We start from the raw sequence: 18,483 nt of genomic DNA on the forward strand, positions 1-18,483 counted from the left end.
GGCCACAGCCATAGTCCAGCGGGAAGGGACTTGCTATGCACATGGCTGACCCGGGTTCCATCCCAAGCACCCCATATGGTCCACTGAGTCAGCCAGGAATGATCCCTAAGCATAGAGCCAGGAGTAAGCCCTGAGCACAGCAGGGTGTGGGGCCCCCCCCCAAAAAAAAAGACTCAATAAGAAAACCAAGGTGCAAAGTTTGGATTAGGACTTTGCCCAAAACACAAAAACAAAAGCAAAACAGAAAACCTGATTAAGCAGAAAGAGAAAACTTCAAGAAGCTTTGTTTTGTTTGGGGGGCCACCCCCAGCTGTGCTGTCACAAAGTCAAATCCCTGGTAGTAGATCTGAAACAGAATCATGGATCTTTTTCATTTGGGTGCCAGGGAACAGATGAGGGCACCATTGTTGCATGTGTTCTACCAGTAGCTGCATCCCCAAATGTGGCTCTGCCCGGTGCCAAGGCACCCCTTTCCCAGAGCGCAGATGGCTGGCTGACGGGCAGCGCGTGTCGGGGACAAAGGCTGCTGTACTGTTCCTTCCCATTTCCCACTCTCGCTCACTTCAGTACATTTTAGACTCAAATCAATGAAGCACGGACTGGAGGCTCTAATAATACACTAACATTCTAAGCCCTGTGCTCTACCTAGAATTTTATATTAACTTTAAAATCCCGTGAAAGGATTTTTGCTTTTTTTTTCTGGGGCGGGGGATGCATACCTGGCTGAGCTCAGATCCTGGCTCTAAGCTCAGGGATCCCTCCTGGTGGCCTTCCGGGACCATATGGGGTGCTGGGGATTGAACCCAGATGTGCAGGGGAAACACCCTAGTGCTGTACTATCACTCCGGACCTTGCGCACGAATGTGAATGGTTTTTCCTGAAAAGGAGAGCTGTTTGTCAGAAATCTCTCCCTAATCTCTAAGTGCCATTTATACAAATGGCAAATGTTCTATATTTAATATACACTAAAAATGTATGTACAACTCTCTGGCCCCTCATATTGGCAATTTTAAAAGAACAATATACCTTGTTTAGCACAATCAAGTGCAGAGAGAGTACAGGGATTAAGGAGGCTGCCTGGCACACACACCCCTTGGCAGGGATTTGATCCCCTGCACCACAAGGTTGGAGCACTGCCAGGAGTGACCCCGAAGCACGAGGCATCAGCAGCCCCAAGAACAGTCAGGCAGGGCACAAATCCCTCCCGTCCCCCACACTAGGCGGTGCTGCGAGAGTTCCATGTTCTGTGCCAGTGGCGTCACACAGAAGCAATCCCTATGAACATGCACAGTGTACACTACTGGTCCATGCGGTTTCCCACAGGTATATTATACTTAAATAAAAGGGCGACTGAGTGGCTGTGTGAGCGTTTTCCTAATGGCTTAGAAGAAACACTTAATATTGCAGTTTCTGTTTCAGTCCTCAGCGCTCTGTCTGCTCTATCTACTGCTTAGTCACATTTTAATCCTTAATCAAAGGAAGTTTCTTCAGAGCTGCCAAATCTTCCTGTTAGCAATTCAAATAATTTACTGATTTGATAAATTGATATTTCTACATATCCTTCTTCCCCCTTGAGGGCAAGAGAGACCCATCTACTGCTCACTCCAATCTTCAGGCTCTCAAAATACTTCATGAGCTAACCGCACATCAGACATGGGACTTCAAGAACTATTTCATTATATGAACAAAATAAATCAATCATGACTTTTTCCATCCGTTCTCTATAAGAGCAGATAGTTACCTTGATAGAACTCACACTTATATAGGACACAGCACTGATTACTAACATAAAATTAAAACAGGTCATATGAATTTATCTGCCACAAAGTATCCATCTGGAAACTTGAATTAGAACTATGGGAACTAAAACCCCAGGCGCACCTGAAACAATATACTACTTCCGGTCCTCAGATTCACTAGAAGAAACACTTTCATTTGGGAAAAGTAAACCAAGGAAATACTAGAAGCTCCAAAGTTCTTGGTTTCCAAACACTCCCAATACCCCACACCTCGGGGCTAATGGTTGGGCACACAAGGAAGCTAAGCTCTCTTCAAAGTGCTCCTGGGTGAGAATGAAGGTGCAGGCCGCTGGACTGCCTCCAGAGCAGGAAGAGGTTAGTCAGATACACCTCTCACCTCCTGGAGGAAGGCAGTCTGGGGAGAATAAAGCAGAGGAAGAAAAGCAAAGCAAAAAAAAAGAGGGGGTAGGGTGTGGGGGGGAGGGAGGGAAATGCAAAACAAAGGAGAAAGCCAGTAGCATCCAGGCTGTCCCAGCCCGGTCCCTGCTGCCCTGTGGTATGAGAGAACAGATTTCTCCTCATTCTCTCACATCAGAATGCAGCAAGGCACTTCACCCTTAAAAATTAGATATCTGAGCTCTGTACTGAGAGGTCATGAATACAAAGATATACTTAAAAGTGAAAAAGATGTACGACTGCGAGAATGGAATGCATAATTATCGTAGAGGAGAATGATAAAGACATAATGATTAAGATAAGATCACACACGACACTGCAGGTACAGTGTTTGACTGAGAAATGCTTTGCTGGATATCAGGAATAATAGTGCAATGTGCATTAACAAACAAAGGCGCACATCCTGCCACTTAAACATTTTATGTCTCATCATTTACCTAGTCTAGCCACAGTCATAAAATGAGAGTAATCAATGACCTAGAAAGGTCATCTAAGTCCATGAGACCAGCAATTCTTTTCTAAGAGAAAGCGATACCATGTAGGAACTGAATTAATTTTATCATGTGCACAAGAACTGTTCACAGAACAAGGAACATCTTTCACTTTAAATTACTAATCTGAATGCAGACTCAGGCCAACAATAATTGAAAATGATGTGAAAAGAATTTCAATACTGCAATAACATAGACAATGTTTAAAGCATAAAAGAACAATTAAATTCTGAATTATGGCTGAGCTCATAAACTGATGCTCTAAGTGACCACACCGTCACACCATAACATTAAATATTTCACAATGAATTTCTTCCCTCTTTGGGTATGTACCTAAGCCCTTCTTGGAAAAGACATCAGACTCAGAACTTACTTTCTTAAATTCTGCAAACATGTACAGCAAAGATAGTTAAAGGATTTACAAATGATTTGTCTTGAAACCACATATTCCAAAATGGCATTGCTACTTTATTTATAAACGCCAAGAGCTTGATAAACTTGACGGGAGAACAGTACAATTTCTAGCCCCCGATTGTCTCTTTTTGGGGAGCAATGGGGGGAAGCTGGTTCACACCCCGCTGTGCACAGGGGCTATTCCTGCCTCTAAGCTCAGATGTGACCAGGGCACTGCTATGGAACCATATGCAGTGTCAGGGGTTGAAGTGGAATCTGCTGCACTGCTAGGCCAGTGCCTTAATCTCTACATTTAATCTCTCCATATCTCTATTTCTTGTGCGAGAATTGCCATACCTCAATTCTCAAGGATGTATCCCTACAGTGCTTGGGGAACTCTGACTTGAAGTGTAGAAGCCCCTCTGAGTGGCCCTTCATGGCCACCAGTATCTTTATTCCTAAAACGCTGAGGCAACAATGCAGCCCGATCACAGGTCCGTTCTGTTCTGCACTATGGTTCTTACCATCTGACGACCCAATGCATTCTACAGCCAACCATAATGTTCGCCAACTAAAGATACATCCAGGCCCTCCGTCTTATTACTTAGGGTATAGCATTCTCTTTCATAATTGTATTCCCACAGAAGAAGTGGCAGCTTTAAGAAAATGAGGGAAAGTAAACAATGAAGAACCACTAAGGATTTTAGTCTAGTAAAAAGGTTCTACAATTCAAACTACCAGAACTGACTGAAGGTGAGTAATGGAGAGCTAAGACTACAGATGCAACTGTAGCACGGTAGCACTGTCGTCCTGTTGTTCATCGATTTGCTCGAGCGGGCACCACTGTGAGACTTGCTGTTACTGTTTTTGGCATATCGAATATGCCACGGGTAGCTTGCCAGGCTCTGCCATGCGGGCGGGATACTCATGGTAGCTTGCCGGGCTCTGAGGAATCAAACCTGGGTAGGCCGCATGCAAGGCAAATGCCCTACCTGCTGTGCTACAGATAACAGTATAAAAGTATTCTTTTTCATAATAGAAAGTTGAAGAAAAATAGGATTTTACATTACAGTGCGTCAGTAATACTTTAAAACAAAAAGAGGGGCCATACTAAGCAGTATGAGGGGTAGGGCCGGGGTGGAGGTCTGGGTCTCCTCTCTTGGCTCCAGCCCCAGGGGCTAACCCTGGCAGCTCTCTGTCGGCTGGCCTCTGCCTCCTGTTCATGCTGCAATGCCAGAACAACAAATCATGAAACTGGGAGAAACTGAGGGCAAAGCAGTGCAGCGCCTTCAAACTTCCTAAGGACACGACGACTTAACAGAAACTCAGAAACGGGCATTAAGGGAGAAAATCGAAAAACCTACGTAATAAGGACAATAATCTTACTAGATTATAGAACTGTCAACCGAAACGGAAGGAATTTAATCGAAATGTAGACAGTACCAAATTTTAGAAAATACTTATGCTAAAGGCACTCTGCATTAGACTCTAAAGATGCACTTAATGAGCTAATAGATACTTTATCATCTCTAATATCTAAAATTCCCGGAATACTTTTATTCAGAGGCCTATTTAATATGAACCAGTGGTTACAGTTCAGATCTTAGCACAAAGAAACTCAGCATAATATCACCCTCTCAATTTGTATTTTTTGCCTGACTCCAAAGAAAGGCTAGCCAGTACATTAGCTAATAGGTTCAACTACATTATTATCCCCAGTAGGTAACGGATAAAGGCTGGGGTGCTAGGAGTCTTCACACAAAAAGGCAAGGCAACATTTCCCCGATATTCTGCTTGTCACAAGGGATCTGCACTCGCCCTTCTGAATGACTAGGCACGGAGGTCACCATTTTCAAGGTTGTTAAGCAGTTAAAATTAATAGAGTCATTTTCTGTCCAACTGATAATGCTGGTTTCAAAGTTGAAAACAGAAACGGTCAAGGATAAAGATGATAGATTTGAAAATCCATTTTTTTACCTATCATAGGATTAGAAAAAATTCTTTCAATTCTATAGAACTTGACTGTGAATATGGATTATAATAAATACTTTTTCTTTTTTTTATGATAAAAGAGTTTTGTTTAGGGAAATGAGGGGGAAGGAGAATCCTGAGGGGACAAGGGCTTTGGGGAGAAGGGAGCAGGGGGAGACCAGAGAGCACAACAGGATCGTGCAGAGATGCAGCCCACCCCCTACAGGGGTGCCAATGAGGATTCCTTAACTTGACTAAAACAAGTGGGAAGACAGAAACTGCAAGGACTGGATACTTACACCACTGGAAAGGAACTGAGCATACTTTACATGAGGTGGATCGATACCCGCTCAGAGGAGATCAGCGCCAATCACCATTCTGCAGAACAAAGACAGAATTCAGAAATACTCGTCAATAAAGGGCTGACTAAAAGCTGTAGCGATATGGCCCGAGAATGCTAACACTCAGCATCAGCTCAGCAGGCCTTGCACGCAGGAGGCCCAGGGTCAATCCTTGGCAACTGGCCCCCGCCCCCAACCACTGCCTGCAGTAAACGCCGACTGTGACCCCCCCAAATAAAAATAAAATTTTATAACTTTGAAACGAGACATGAAAAATTTAAAAATACAAAGACAGTACTGAAAGCTTTCAAAATGACTCACTTGGGAAAAGTAGTACACTGCTTATCTCTTACCAGATATCACCCAGGGAAACTGATTTTTTTCATTCCCCCCAATCCTTTAATCCTTTTTTTGGGGCCCAGAACTGCTCGGGGCTTTCCTGGCTCTGAGCTCAGGAATTACTCCTGATATGCTGGCGGGGGGGACCATATGGGGTGCAGGGACCAAAGCCAGGGTTAGCCGCGTACAAGGTAAGTGCCCTGCCTGCAGTCCTATCACTCTGCACCTAATTTAATTAGCCTTAATGCTAGGTGGAAAACAGATATAAATGTACAGTGAAACATTGTATATAGATATATATAGTGCTTTGGGCTATGCCTGGTGGGGCTTAGGGGCTATACCTGGCTCTGTGCTCAGGGATCACTCCCGAGTGCCAGCAATTCAGCCTGTCTCCTATATGCACAGCACACTGTCAGTGCAATGCGCTGAGCTCTCTCCAGTCTGAGTGCATTTCCATGGAACCATGTACACAGAGAAACAGCAAAGGAAGACCACAGCTAAAGGTCTTCACTGGCAGACTAGTCCCAAGCATCTTATTCATTTTATTTAAAGCACGTGAAATCTTGAACAGTTTCTCGAAGTCTCTATGTCCACCTCTTTCAATCGGGATAACTGGGTACTATTTCAGAAAGCTCCTAAAGCAGTTTAACATTTTAAAAATGATGGTGATGAAGTACTTCCCAAACCAGCAGCATGGATGATTATTACCAATTAAAAAGAGGAAATGAATACAGGAGCTTCACAGAGATGGCTAAGCAAATAGCTAACAGACCATCCAGCAGTGTCCCCTTCAGATCAGCAGTCACTGCCTTATCCGCCTTCTTTACTATTCACACACTTTGATCTCCTTCAATTCAGACTTATATCTTAACCAAAAAAAAGAAAAGAAGAAGAAGAAATGCACCATTTATAGGTTAGGAGCTAAAGAGTATGTATCACAGACTGAACTTATTAGCAGTTTCAAACCATAATCTATAGAGGCAACTATTTCCATTAACTCAAAGTTAAAATTATAAATTAGATGAAAGTTTAAAATGCTGATGTAAAAAAAACACATTAAAATACACATTCAGCACAGAATTACTGAATTATATTATGCAAGACCAACGTGTCTAACAGTGACTAATGATATATGTGAAGGTACAGGGTAAAGTTAGAAACCTTTCACATTTGCATATTCTAAATTATAGCTTTAATGAACTTCCTGTTGTAGTTAATTTTCTTGCTGACTTAAAAAATACCTGCCCTAAAAAAGTAAGATGTAAAGTACAAAAAAAAAAAAATTCTGAAAATGCTGCTGATTGTATTTCCAAGGCAAAATTGCAACATCAAGCCACATAACTGATTACTGGTGAATACACATTTTTTTAAACTCTTGCTCAAATTCAGTTACTAAGAAGTCCCCAGCTTTAGGGGCTGGAGCAATAGCACAGTGGGTAGGGCATTTGCCTTGCACGCGGCCGACCTGGGTTTGATTCCCAGCATCCCATATGGTCCCCTGAGCACCGCCAGGGGTAATTCCTGAGTGCAGAGCCAGGAGCAACCCCTGTGCATCGCCGGGTGTGACCCAAAAAGCAAAAAAAAAAAAAAAAAGAAAGTCCCCAGCTTTAGAATAAGCAAGCACACTGTCACATATGCAGAGATGGTCGTGGCAACACAACTATATTAAACTGGAGGGTCAAAAGAAAATTACACACTAACAGGCCTAATGTGGGGAGATAAAAGTACAGGGCTAAGGAGAGCAATAATTAAGAAATTAATTTAGGTTACAGAGAACTGGGAAGACTTCTGGGGGTGAGATCACAACTGTTACCTGGAGACAGAATAAGATTCCCACCTGCCTAGGTGTGAAGGGAGTGGAGAGGCACAGAGGAAAGACTGCAGGGAGAACAGCCCAAGGTCTGAGGCGCTTAGGGATCAGGAAGCATCCGGAAGAAAGGATCCTAAGTGCCTGGTAATGATCCCAAACCAGAGGCTATGACCAGAAGAACCATGTCACAACTGAGAGGAAGTAAATCAGGAAGAGAAAGCAGAAGAAAAAGATTTTTCCTCAGAAAAGGAGACAGACGGAGTCACTGATACTGATGGACAACTGCAGATCACTGACTTGAGAGCATTTGTAGTTTAGATACGAAGAGGCTTTAAATAAAGCTGAAATAAAGATGAAATAATCTAAGCACAGGAGTGCAAGCCAGCAAGGTATGATGGGACTCCTCTTCCAGGCTCCACTGCAGAGCTCTCCCTCCCGGCACTGTTTCGTCTCGGTTTTGACAGATTTTTACCTATTAGGAGGGCTCATGTGAAAGTAAAACAAACAGAATATAACAAGAACTGGCAAGATGCAGAGACAAACAAAACCTTTGTGTGTCGCTGGGGAGAAAGTGGAATGGTGAAGCCCGTATGGGAAACTGCGCGAAGCTTCTCAAGTGAAATCAGATACGAATTACTGTAAGACCCAACAATTCTGCTCCTGCGCATGAGCCCCGAGACCTGAGTGAAGGAATCCAGCAGGAGTTGCCAGGCCCTCTCCACAGCAGCATTATTCCCATGGTCGGAAGGGGGCGGCAAGCCCATATGCCCACTGACGGGCAAGTGGACCAACGAACTGGGGCCCATCAATCAACCTGAAGGGAAATTCTAATGCAGTAGTAACATGAAGACATTCGGGAGACATTATGCTAAGTGAAATTAAAGCATCAATGAAGATCAAATACCAAAGAATTCTTATCAACGGTATTAAAAACAGCCAAGTTCAAAGACAGGGAAAGAATTTATAGACACTGTAACCCACAGGCAGTAAAAAGTCCTTTTCCTGGGGGCTGGAGCAATAGCACACGAGTAGGGTGTTTGCTTTGCACGCGGCCAACCCAGGTTCAATTCCTAGCATCCCATATGGTCCCCTGAGCACCACTAGGAGTAATTCCTGAGTGCATGAGCCAGGAATAACCCCTGTGCATTGCTGGGTATGACCCAAAAAGAGAAAAAAAATGTTCTTTTCCTGCTAGTTTTCTTCTTTATACATAAAGATGCAGCTATGTAAGGCAAAGGGAAAAGTGATTTCTCGATATGTAGAAGGTTATGGGCCAAAGATGCATGTGGCTTAGAAGCAAAGAGCTTGCCTTGCATGCATGAGACCTGGGTTTGGTCCTGGCATCACAAAATAAATAAAAGGCTCAGTCCATCTTGATACCCAAACTCCTTTTTTCTCCCACCCAGACACCATTCACCATCTCTTTATAAGTCTTTACACATGTTAAGTATGTGTTTAGGGACTGAAGCAACAATACAGCGGGTAGGGCTCTTGCCTTGCATGCAGTCAGGCCAGATTTGATGCCTGGCACCACTTATGGTCCCCTGACCCTACAGGAATGGTCCCTGAGCACACCGGGTGTGGCAAAAAAATTAATTAAAACTTAAATTTTAAAATTTTTTTTAAATGTTTGGCATAAATTACCAGCTGAGTAATTTTGCCAAGAGAATATAAACATTTTAGATCATAACGGATTCTCTCCTTTTTTTGTTGTTTGTTTCTTGGATCACACCTGGCAGTGCTCAGGGGCTACTCCCAAGCTTGGTACGCAGGTATCACTCCTGGCAATGCTTGGGGACCATATGTGGTACCATCAGACCTGGGTCAGTCTCTTGCAAGGCAAATGCCCTCTCTGCTGTACTATCGCTCTGGCCCCAAATTACCATCGATTCTTACCTAGCACCCTGTGAACAGGGGCACCGACTTCTCTACCCTATGCCCAAATGGGAGTCCAGAAAGTGGTGGTGACTCAGAACTGAATTTCCACTGTGCAGGTCGGCAGGTGTCTGCTTCACCCAATCACAGGAAGCACTGAAAGGGCAGAATATTTAAATCTAGAAAGGAAGGAAAAAGCAAGGAGCCTAAGACTTGAAGAAAGGGAGGCAGAAGGGAGGAGGTGGGGGGGGCAGTAGATGCAGGGCAGTGGCAGGGAGAGGCAAGGTGACAGAGCTGTAGTTAGGAGCAGGGAGAGACCCATACACAGGCAGAGAGAGGTGACAGCTGTAGTCAGGGGCAGGGAGAGACCCATCCACAGAGAGAGATGTGACACAGACGCGGTGAACAGAGGCACCCCCTCGGAGGCCAGGAATGGCGAGGATCTTGAGGCCAAACAGGAATTGTCAGAGGTTTGAAACAACCAGTGCCATCCATCCTTTGTGCTAGCATTTCCTACAGAACCCGACGTTACCCATATAAATGATCTATTCAAAATAAAACAAGAACATGCTAAAGAGGCACACAGCCTCAGGACCCCCAAACCATATACTACTGAGTATTCTCAATATACAAAGAAGCGACTCTTCTTTTTAATGAGGTTGTTAAAAACACACGCATAAATAAAGTAGATGAGAAAGGTCATAAAATTCCCCAGGACAAAGTGATCACCACTCTTCCTCTCAGTCCTCGGCTCTTATCCCAACTAGTCTTGTTTCTGTGAATTCCTAGAAAGATTAAATATTGTGACTTTCCCCCTTGTTTCCAGGCCACACCCGGCAGTGCTCCGTGCGTACCTGTGGTATAGGGTACTGAACCCGGGCTTGCCACAGCAAAGCACGCACGTCACTCCTCTGACCTATCCCAGGACCTAAGGAAATCTACAGCAGTGGTTTTTTAAAACCTTTTATTATTAAACTTGTAAGCTGTGCAAAAGAAGGAAAAACAGAAAATATATGCTTACGGATTTCGCTTGAATCACCAGCAACTCCCCATCCTGCTACCCTGTTCCAAAGGGATTTAAATAAATCCTGAACATGTAGTTTTATGTATGTATTTATTTATTTATTTAGGCTTTTTAAGTCACACCCAGTGATGCTCAGGGGTTACTCCTGGCTCTGCCCTCAGGTGGGGGACCACATAGGATAATGGGTCAGCTGCATACAAGGCAATGCCTTATCTGCATTATCAGTCCGGCAATTTTAACACAAGATACCTAAGGAGCTTCAATGTCTGGTTCTCAAATGAAGAGATTAGACCTAGGAAATTAGACCTAGGAAATTCAGAAAGTGCTGGAAGCATATGTGAAAGGCTTCACCACAGAAAAAGTGAGACCTAACTGTAAAAAATAAAATTAATGAAAATAACTTTATTTATAGATTACATATTGTTGGATATCAACCCTAAGTGCTTTATTTTATTTTATTAAAATAAAATTTTTTTTATTTTAATTTTTTTATTAATGAATCACCGTGGGGTACAGATACAGGTTTACATATTCTCATCCTTGTGTTTCAGTCATAAACAGCTTGAGTATCTATCCCTCCACCAGTGCCCGTTCCCCACTGAGGACCCCATCATCCCTCCCACCCCCTTAAGTGCTTTAGTCTTTATCAGTGAATTGCCCCTTTCCTCCTCCCAGAGAAGCTTACCATGCCCATCCTAACATCCTTAATTTAGTCAAAGTCAATCTTCAACCTTCCCTTTGTGTTGGATATTAACCCTAAATGCTTTAGGCTATTCAGTGAATTGTCCCCTTTCTTCCTCCTAGAGAAGTTTAACATACCCTTGCTAGCATCCCTAACTTAGTTAAAATTTATCTGTAATCTTTCCCTTGTATTTTACCTCTCACTGTCACAGTCCCCCATGTCAATCTCCATTGCTTATAAAACAAAACTTTCCGGTAATTCTGAATTTGTATTGATACTGCTTTGTATTTGAAGTGCTGTATATCTGTACTTGCTTTTCTGTTTCCCCTATAGCCTTTTTATATGTTACCATAGAGCAACGTTCTTTGGTTAAACACAGAAAGACCATTACTGCTATGCTCCTAATATTTGGGAGTTGTTTGACTCTGAAATATATCTACTCCTGGGCATAATTACTTGGTCATAACTACTTGACTCAGGCTTCAGTTTCTGTAATTCCTAACACCCCAAAGGGCAGGTCCCGCCATGGGACTGGGATGCACCTAGGGCGAGTGGCAAAACTACCTGGCAGCAAAATGGGACATTCAAGAAAGCATAAATGCATGGTTTTCATGCAAACTGTCACAACTTTAGAGACAGGACCCCCCTGGCCTGAGAACTTAGTCTGGGATTTACGATAAAAGCCTTGCTTGCCCTCAGAGCCCAGAAAACCAAGTGTTTAAAGCCTTGTTTGCTCTCAGCCCAGTGAACTAAGTCTCTTACTGTGTTTATCCAAACAACTGCTAGTATCGATAACTTATACAATTAGAGGGAAACATAAAAGCAATGCAGTTTTCCCTGGGAGACAGTGTGTCCCCTTGAGTTGATCTCCCTAAAAGAATTTCCTCTGCCAAATGTTTATCTATGTAAATGACCAATCACACCTGTCCTTACCTCAACCCCCCTTCAGGTGTTCTATAAGTATGCTAGCAACTCTGCATTAAATGGGCCATTTTCACTATCAGACTGTGGTCCCCAGCCTCCCGTCTCTCCGTCTCTGTGTCTCTGGTCTCTCTGTGTCTCTGTTGGGGAGCCCTGGGAAGGTGGGGAGGTGGGGAGGCGGGGAGGCGGCTTAGGGCCACCGAACACACACACGTGTCCAGCAGCAGCAGCAGCCACCCGTGGATCATCTTCTTTTTTGTGTTTACACAACATATGATAACAATAATCAGACGTAATTATCTTTGGGGGCCGGAGAAATAATACAGCATGTAGGGAGCTTGCCTCAAACACTACTGACTCGGGTCTGATCCCCAGTGTCCCACAAGGTCCCCAGAGCACTGCCAGGAGTAATTCCTGAGTGCAGAGACATGAATAAGCCCGGAATATCGCTGGGTATGGCCAAAAAACAAACAACAACAAAAGTTAAAGTTTTGTTTAGGGTTCTTATTTCCAAAAAGCTGTAAAGTATGTGATACAAGTTTACACTGCAGGGAGTTTGAAGGTATTTTATTTCCATCAAACAATTTTCCCCCTGAACAATACCAAATATGAGCCTTGCTCCATTTCAAAGCTGTGTCCTCACAAAAGGTACAGACAGTCTGAGAGAAGGGTAATTGGTGACAGGTGTGGAAGAAAGCGAGCACACAGATAACAGAAGCTTCAAACCCACCTTGATTAAGAATATCAATCTCCCAGACAATGTATCCAGGAATTGACAGACCACAATCTCAGGACTCCCCGACAGAGCGCTTGACAAACAAACTCACCATTCCCACAATCCCCTGAGACAGGTCATTAGCAAAAGATACTACTTGCCCACGGCCAGTCGGTTAATGGACTTCCCTTTTCTTATTAGAACTGAAGTTCAGAAGTACTTAGGTTAAGCTTCATCCATCTTCAAAAATAGAAGATTAAGGATCTGTTTTTAAAAAATTATTTCTCTGGAGCAAAATTCACTTGTGGTAAGTACCATGTTACCAAGTTGAGCAGATGCACATTTACCTACTGACGTGAGTTTCACTCAGGATTGATAATTGGCCCTAAGTATGTCACACACCAGGAGACAGCGGTTCCGATATAAACACTGTCAAGCTCTGGTGCTCTGAGGTCACCCCTGATGGGACTTGGGTGACCACATACGGTGCTGGGGGCTGAAGCATGGCTCGACACACACAAGGCAGGTGCCTTACATTCTGCACATTCTCGCCAGCCTCTACTGCTAAGATTTTTATAAACTTAGACATACACGGGCTAAGTTTTCCTACATTTCCCTTGACAGGGAAGTTTAATGGACACCTCCTCTGCTGATGAGTATTTTCCTTTTATAGACTCAAACCTTCTTGAAACTTAAGTTCGTCTGGCTAAATCAGGGAAGACTTCTTGTCTCTCCCACAGGTGCCCTTGACAACCTGTCCCTACAGTCTCCATCTCATATTCACAGTCTAGATTCCACTGTGACCGGGTTTCCTAATCGGTTATTCTATTTCTTTTGGGGGGTGGGAGGTGGTTTGAGACACACCTGGTGATGCTCAGGCGACCATATGGGATGCCAGGGATCAAAGCCGGGTCAGCTGCACGCAAAGCAAGTGCCCTACCATGGTCCTGGCCCCTACCATCATGCCATTTCTCATCGTATAGCTCCTCAGATGAATGCAGGGTTCCTGCAGAGACTCAGCACAGCAGACCTCGAGGAACCATTAGCCCCCCTATCCCTGACACCCTAAATTCCCTTCCTCCCCGCCACCCCATGCCTCCCGTGGCGCTCTGGCACACCTGCACTCTCGGCACAGCTCCAGGTTCTGTTTTACCCTTGGGGGGACGGCTACACCTGCCTGTGCTAATCCCAAAGCTTCCTGACCCTACTCATTTTTTTCAAAGCATAATCACTTGGTTTTTACTTTCCTTTTCTTCTGAGTATGTACTCTTAGGACATCATGCATTTGCTTCTTTGTTATGGGTGCTACTATTGACTGTCACCTGTCCCTCTCCTAGAACACAACAGGGACAGCGGCAGCTGTTGAACTCTGAGTAGGAAGCGGGGCAGGGCACTCCTGTTCCTTAGGACCAGAAAGCAGTCTCCATGCTGCTGTACTTCATTTAGGGAGGACCCCAAAGTTTTATCAATCAACAACCAGAAGAAGCATACGATAGCCTTGTGGCCTCTACAATTTATTATGAGTCTAATTCAGGAATAAGTTTTGCTACTCTGCAGGTACAGCAGTTGGTAAACTCCAGGATTCAAGGGACAGGGGATGGGCCAGTCCTTCTCATCTCCTCCTCCCTATGGGACCCTGGCAGTGATGCCCACAAACTGCCTCTGGCTGATATTTAAGCTCCTTAACGGCCACAATCCAGAGATGCACAAAAGAATCTCAGAACCGGGCATCAGAGATTTCTCACCGCAGAGATTTCTCCAGACTCTAATTATCTAAAATTTTAGAGTTCCAGGAGTGCGCAGCTGCTCTTGCGGCAGTGCAAAATCTTATACTATTCATAATAAGCAATACAAAGTAAATTATCTAGCATCTGTCTTTTCATCAGGTTTGAGTGGTGGTGGAAAAATTCAAAACAATGGTGGTAGGAAGGTGTAATGGTGGCAGGACTGGTGTAAAAATATTGAATGTAATCCATTATTGTGAACAACCTTATGAAAATAAATTTTTAAAAAAGTTTTGCTACTCTAAGACAGGCAGTTGTTTCTATGATCACCTCAATGGTTCCTATGTTTTTTATTTAAAAAAATAATAACAACATCTATGGGGCCAAAAAGAAAGTTTAGGGGGCAAGGCATCAGCTTCCTCGCAGACAGCTCAGTTTAATTTTGAGAAACATCAGGAGTAATGGGTTCAAGCGATAGCACGGCGGGTAGGGCGTTTATCTTGCACGCAGCCAACCCAGGTTCGATTCCTCTGCCCCTCTTGGAGAGCCTGACAAGCTATCCAGAGTATCTTGCTCACACGGCAGAGCTTGGCAAGCTACCCGTGGTGTATTCTATATGCCAAAAACAGTGAAAAGTCTCACAATGGAGATGTTACTGGTGCCCGCTCGAGCAAATCAATGAGCAACGCAACAACAGTGATGATGACAGTGATCAGGAGTGATCCCTGAGCACAGAGCCAGGAGGACGCCCTAAGCACTATAGGGATGTGGCATGACAACTTCCCACCCCACCCCCCCCAAAAAAAGTGTTCTAGAACCTGAAAAAAATGGTCATTAGTTCCTTCTTTATCATGGCTAGTACTAAGTGAAGCTGTGGGTTGCAGGAGTGCTGAGCACAGGCCCCGAGGCCTCGTTAGGAAGACTCGGAGCAGCAGCAGCTCCGACAGCCGTCAGTGTAGGTTCCACTCCCCTTGCAGCGTCAGGATTTCCGGACGACTGTGGCTGTCTCCACTGTGGTCCGGTTCAGAAGCTGGATTCCCTTCAATTCCCCTCGCTCTGCAGAGCAGTCCCCACTGTGTTACGGGAAGCGCCCGGACTCCCCGCTCCACTGAGTCATGGGGTGTTGAGGCCCACACGGTCCCGACTGCCTTTGACTGAACTACAGTGAAAATACACCCATTCCAGGGGGTTGAGAACAGTGTGGGGTTCAGGCCAACCCCGGCCCGATCCCTAGGAACACATGTGCACCCCTGAGAACAGACATGTAGCCCCAGAACCCACACAAAGTCCAACAAACAGAACTCCCTTCCATGTCATTCTAGGACGTTAATCCTCAAGGAGCACACCATCGAGCACGGAATCTCCCCACAACTCGGCCTGGGTTTCACTGACTGGTGCTCAGGGGCTCAGGGTTCGCTCCCCAGTCGGTACCGGAGGGTCTCTCTTGCCTAGCCAAACCTGAAGCTAACAGATCCAAATAGCTGCGTACCAGGGATCCAAAAGTATTTTTAAATAGCTTCTGAAGTAATTCTGGAGGATAAGGATTCTAATGATTCAATATCATTATCTCTGAGGTAAAATGTTAATTTCTGGGCATAAAGACAATTTTGAGCACAACATCACCCCAAGTATCTCCTTCTACTTCCTCTATAAACACTCCAAGCAGGACACCTAACAACTGATTTTATTAGTTTATTCATGACTAAAGATAAATAGCTACTTCAAGGGAAATGATAGATCAGATAATGGATAAATATTCCTAAATACTCCTAAATAGGTATCAAATAACAGAGAACTCTTTCACCTCTACTCCTTACATGGCCCTTGCTCCAGCCACACTTCTGTTAGCCCTACAGAAGCAAAAGGACTTCTTTCTCCTTCCCTTTCTCTCAGCCTCAGTGGTTTTCTTATTTATGATGCGAATATCCTTTCCAACACTCTTTGCTAGTAGAGAACCATAAAGATATATGTTGGTTATATGATGCTTTGATAATTCCTATACCAAGAGTGGTCCTTCTCTGTCTTTCTCTCCTACAATATGAGTTTCTTAAAAGCAAGCATCATTTCTTATCATAGTTTCGGTCCTTACCATGTATTGACAACATAGTAGACAATTAATAAACCTTTGCTTAATGAAGAACTGAAAGAAAACTTCAAGTCTCATAAGAAAATTGAAGGGGGTCCAGTCCTAGAAATTAGCAACAAAACATTCTATACTACAAAAACATGTAAATAATACAAAGGGATATTTGAGAAGCCAACAGATTGGGGTGTTTCTATAAGCAAAATGCTGCCAGGCAGTCTCCCAAGGATGCAGAGACAAATGAGTTTTGCTCTTCATCATTAGGTGAGTATCATGAGTGTTTCCAGGACGGAACAGACATCCTGTCACTGCTTTACAAACCACATCCACAGAGCAGAGAGCCCAAGAGAACTCTAAGTGTCCACAGGAGAACCAGATTGTGGACTTGGGGGTTCAGCTACTTCATGTACTTCGCCCATGACAGTTTCCAGATTTCACCATACCAGAAAAACGTACCATCTGAACTGCAGAAGAGCCTCCAAATTCTTTATAATTATCCTTCAAAAAAGCAAACAAGCCAGGATAAAAAACATACATAGCAAAAGCATTCCTGCTGGCATATGTCTCAAATACTTTGATGGAGAAATAGAGGAAGCGATTCTGAGAGCCAGCCCAGATGCACGGCCCCGGGCAGCGCTGACGCTCCCCCTGCAAGCAGAGCATGTAACACAGCCAACAACGTGGAGCATGGAGAGGTGTGGTTTTACCCCACTGCAAAAGCCAGCATCATTTTGCATTTCTCTTACCCCGGCAGCTTTCCAACATTAAATAAATGAAATAATTACAGAAGTGGAGAAAATAATTCACTAAGCTAGAATTAGGTGACTCATACAATCTTATATTAAGCTAGAAGTGATGATGAGAAATGTTTTCTAATCAGCCCAGTTTACAGATTTTTTAAAATTTGATGAAAGGAGCCAGAAATCTGATTCCCAGGACAGTGCCTACACTAATTTATCAATAAAAGCAAAAACCCCAGTCTTTTCGCAAAGGGATGGCTGCTGAAACATTATGCGACTGATACCCAATCATGAACAACTCTGTAACTGTGTATCTCACAATGATTCAATAAAAAATGGGGGGAAGGGGGGAGATATGCCCAATCATTCAGAAGAACAGGGTCTAACCATTTGAGACACATGTCACTCACAGGGCTTGTTAGGAGTTTAGAACTATTGTAACAAATGTGCATACAAGGATTTCCTACAGAGAGAAAGGAATTTTGTCAATATATTCTGGGAAAGAGCATCGTAACAAAAACCATGGGATGAAATTAGTGCTCACTTTCCAGACAGGCTTTGCTTTAATGTCACTGTCTAGTTCTGTCTGGGGGCCACACCTGGCTGTGCTCGGGGCTTATTCCTGGCCCTACCACAGGCAGGGCCCAGGGTACCATATGCAGTGCTGGGAACCAGCAGTGGTTGGCCATGCTTAAGGAAGGCATACTGGCACTTCTTCTGAAGCCCAAATCCTCCAAGACCCTATATTTATTCATTGATGGTCTTTAATAGTGCTGGGCATTTATTTATAAGCTAGGTACTAGTAAATGCAAGGTGAAGAATACAGAGGTGAATAAAACAAAATTCCTTTTTGCACAGAGTTCACATTCTTAGGGTAGAAAACCAGAAAAAAAAAAAACACCTTTTTTCCAATTTTTAGTTTTGTTTTGGGGCTACATCCAGGTGTGCTCCTGGCTCTATGCCCAGAGAGCATTCCTGGTGGGCTCAGGGGACCCTAGGGGGTGCTGGGACCATACGAGATTGAACCCAGGCTGGATACATGCAAGGCAAGCACCTTACCAAGTGTATACCGCTCCAGCCCCAGCCAACATTTTTTGAGTTGCATATTCTCTAATAAGTACAATTGTAAAGCTGGGAAAGGATGTATGAGTTGTAGGTTACAGGGTTATCATTTTACGT

The 18,483-nt window shown here is 44.0% G+C and overlaps 1 protein-coding gene across 9 annotated transcripts in view; it reads right to left on the reverse strand.

Annotated features, from left to right (window-relative positions):
* The window catches only part of HMBOX1 (homeobox containing 1), a 147,102-nt gene that overhangs the window by 75,570 nt on the left and 53,049 nt on the right, over positions 1-18,483 (reverse strand). For all 9 annotated transcript variants that reach the window (XM_055143913.1, XM_055143853.1, XM_055144082.1 and 6 more), the window contains exon 2: positions 5,350-5,428. In XM_055143913.1, the coding sequence (XP_054999888.1) occupies positions 5,350-5,372 (23 nt within the window). In that variant the 5' untranslated portion in view covers positions 5,373-5,428. The remainder of the gene's footprint in view (positions 1-5,349; positions 5,429-18,483) is intronic.

Source organism: Sorex araneus, chromosome 1 (assembly GCF_027595985.1).
Source record: "Sorex araneus isolate mSorAra2 chromosome 1, mSorAra2.pri, whole genome shotgun sequence".
Lineage (NCBI taxonomy): Eukaryota > Metazoa > Chordata > Mammalia > Eulipotyphla > Soricidae > Sorex > Sorex araneus.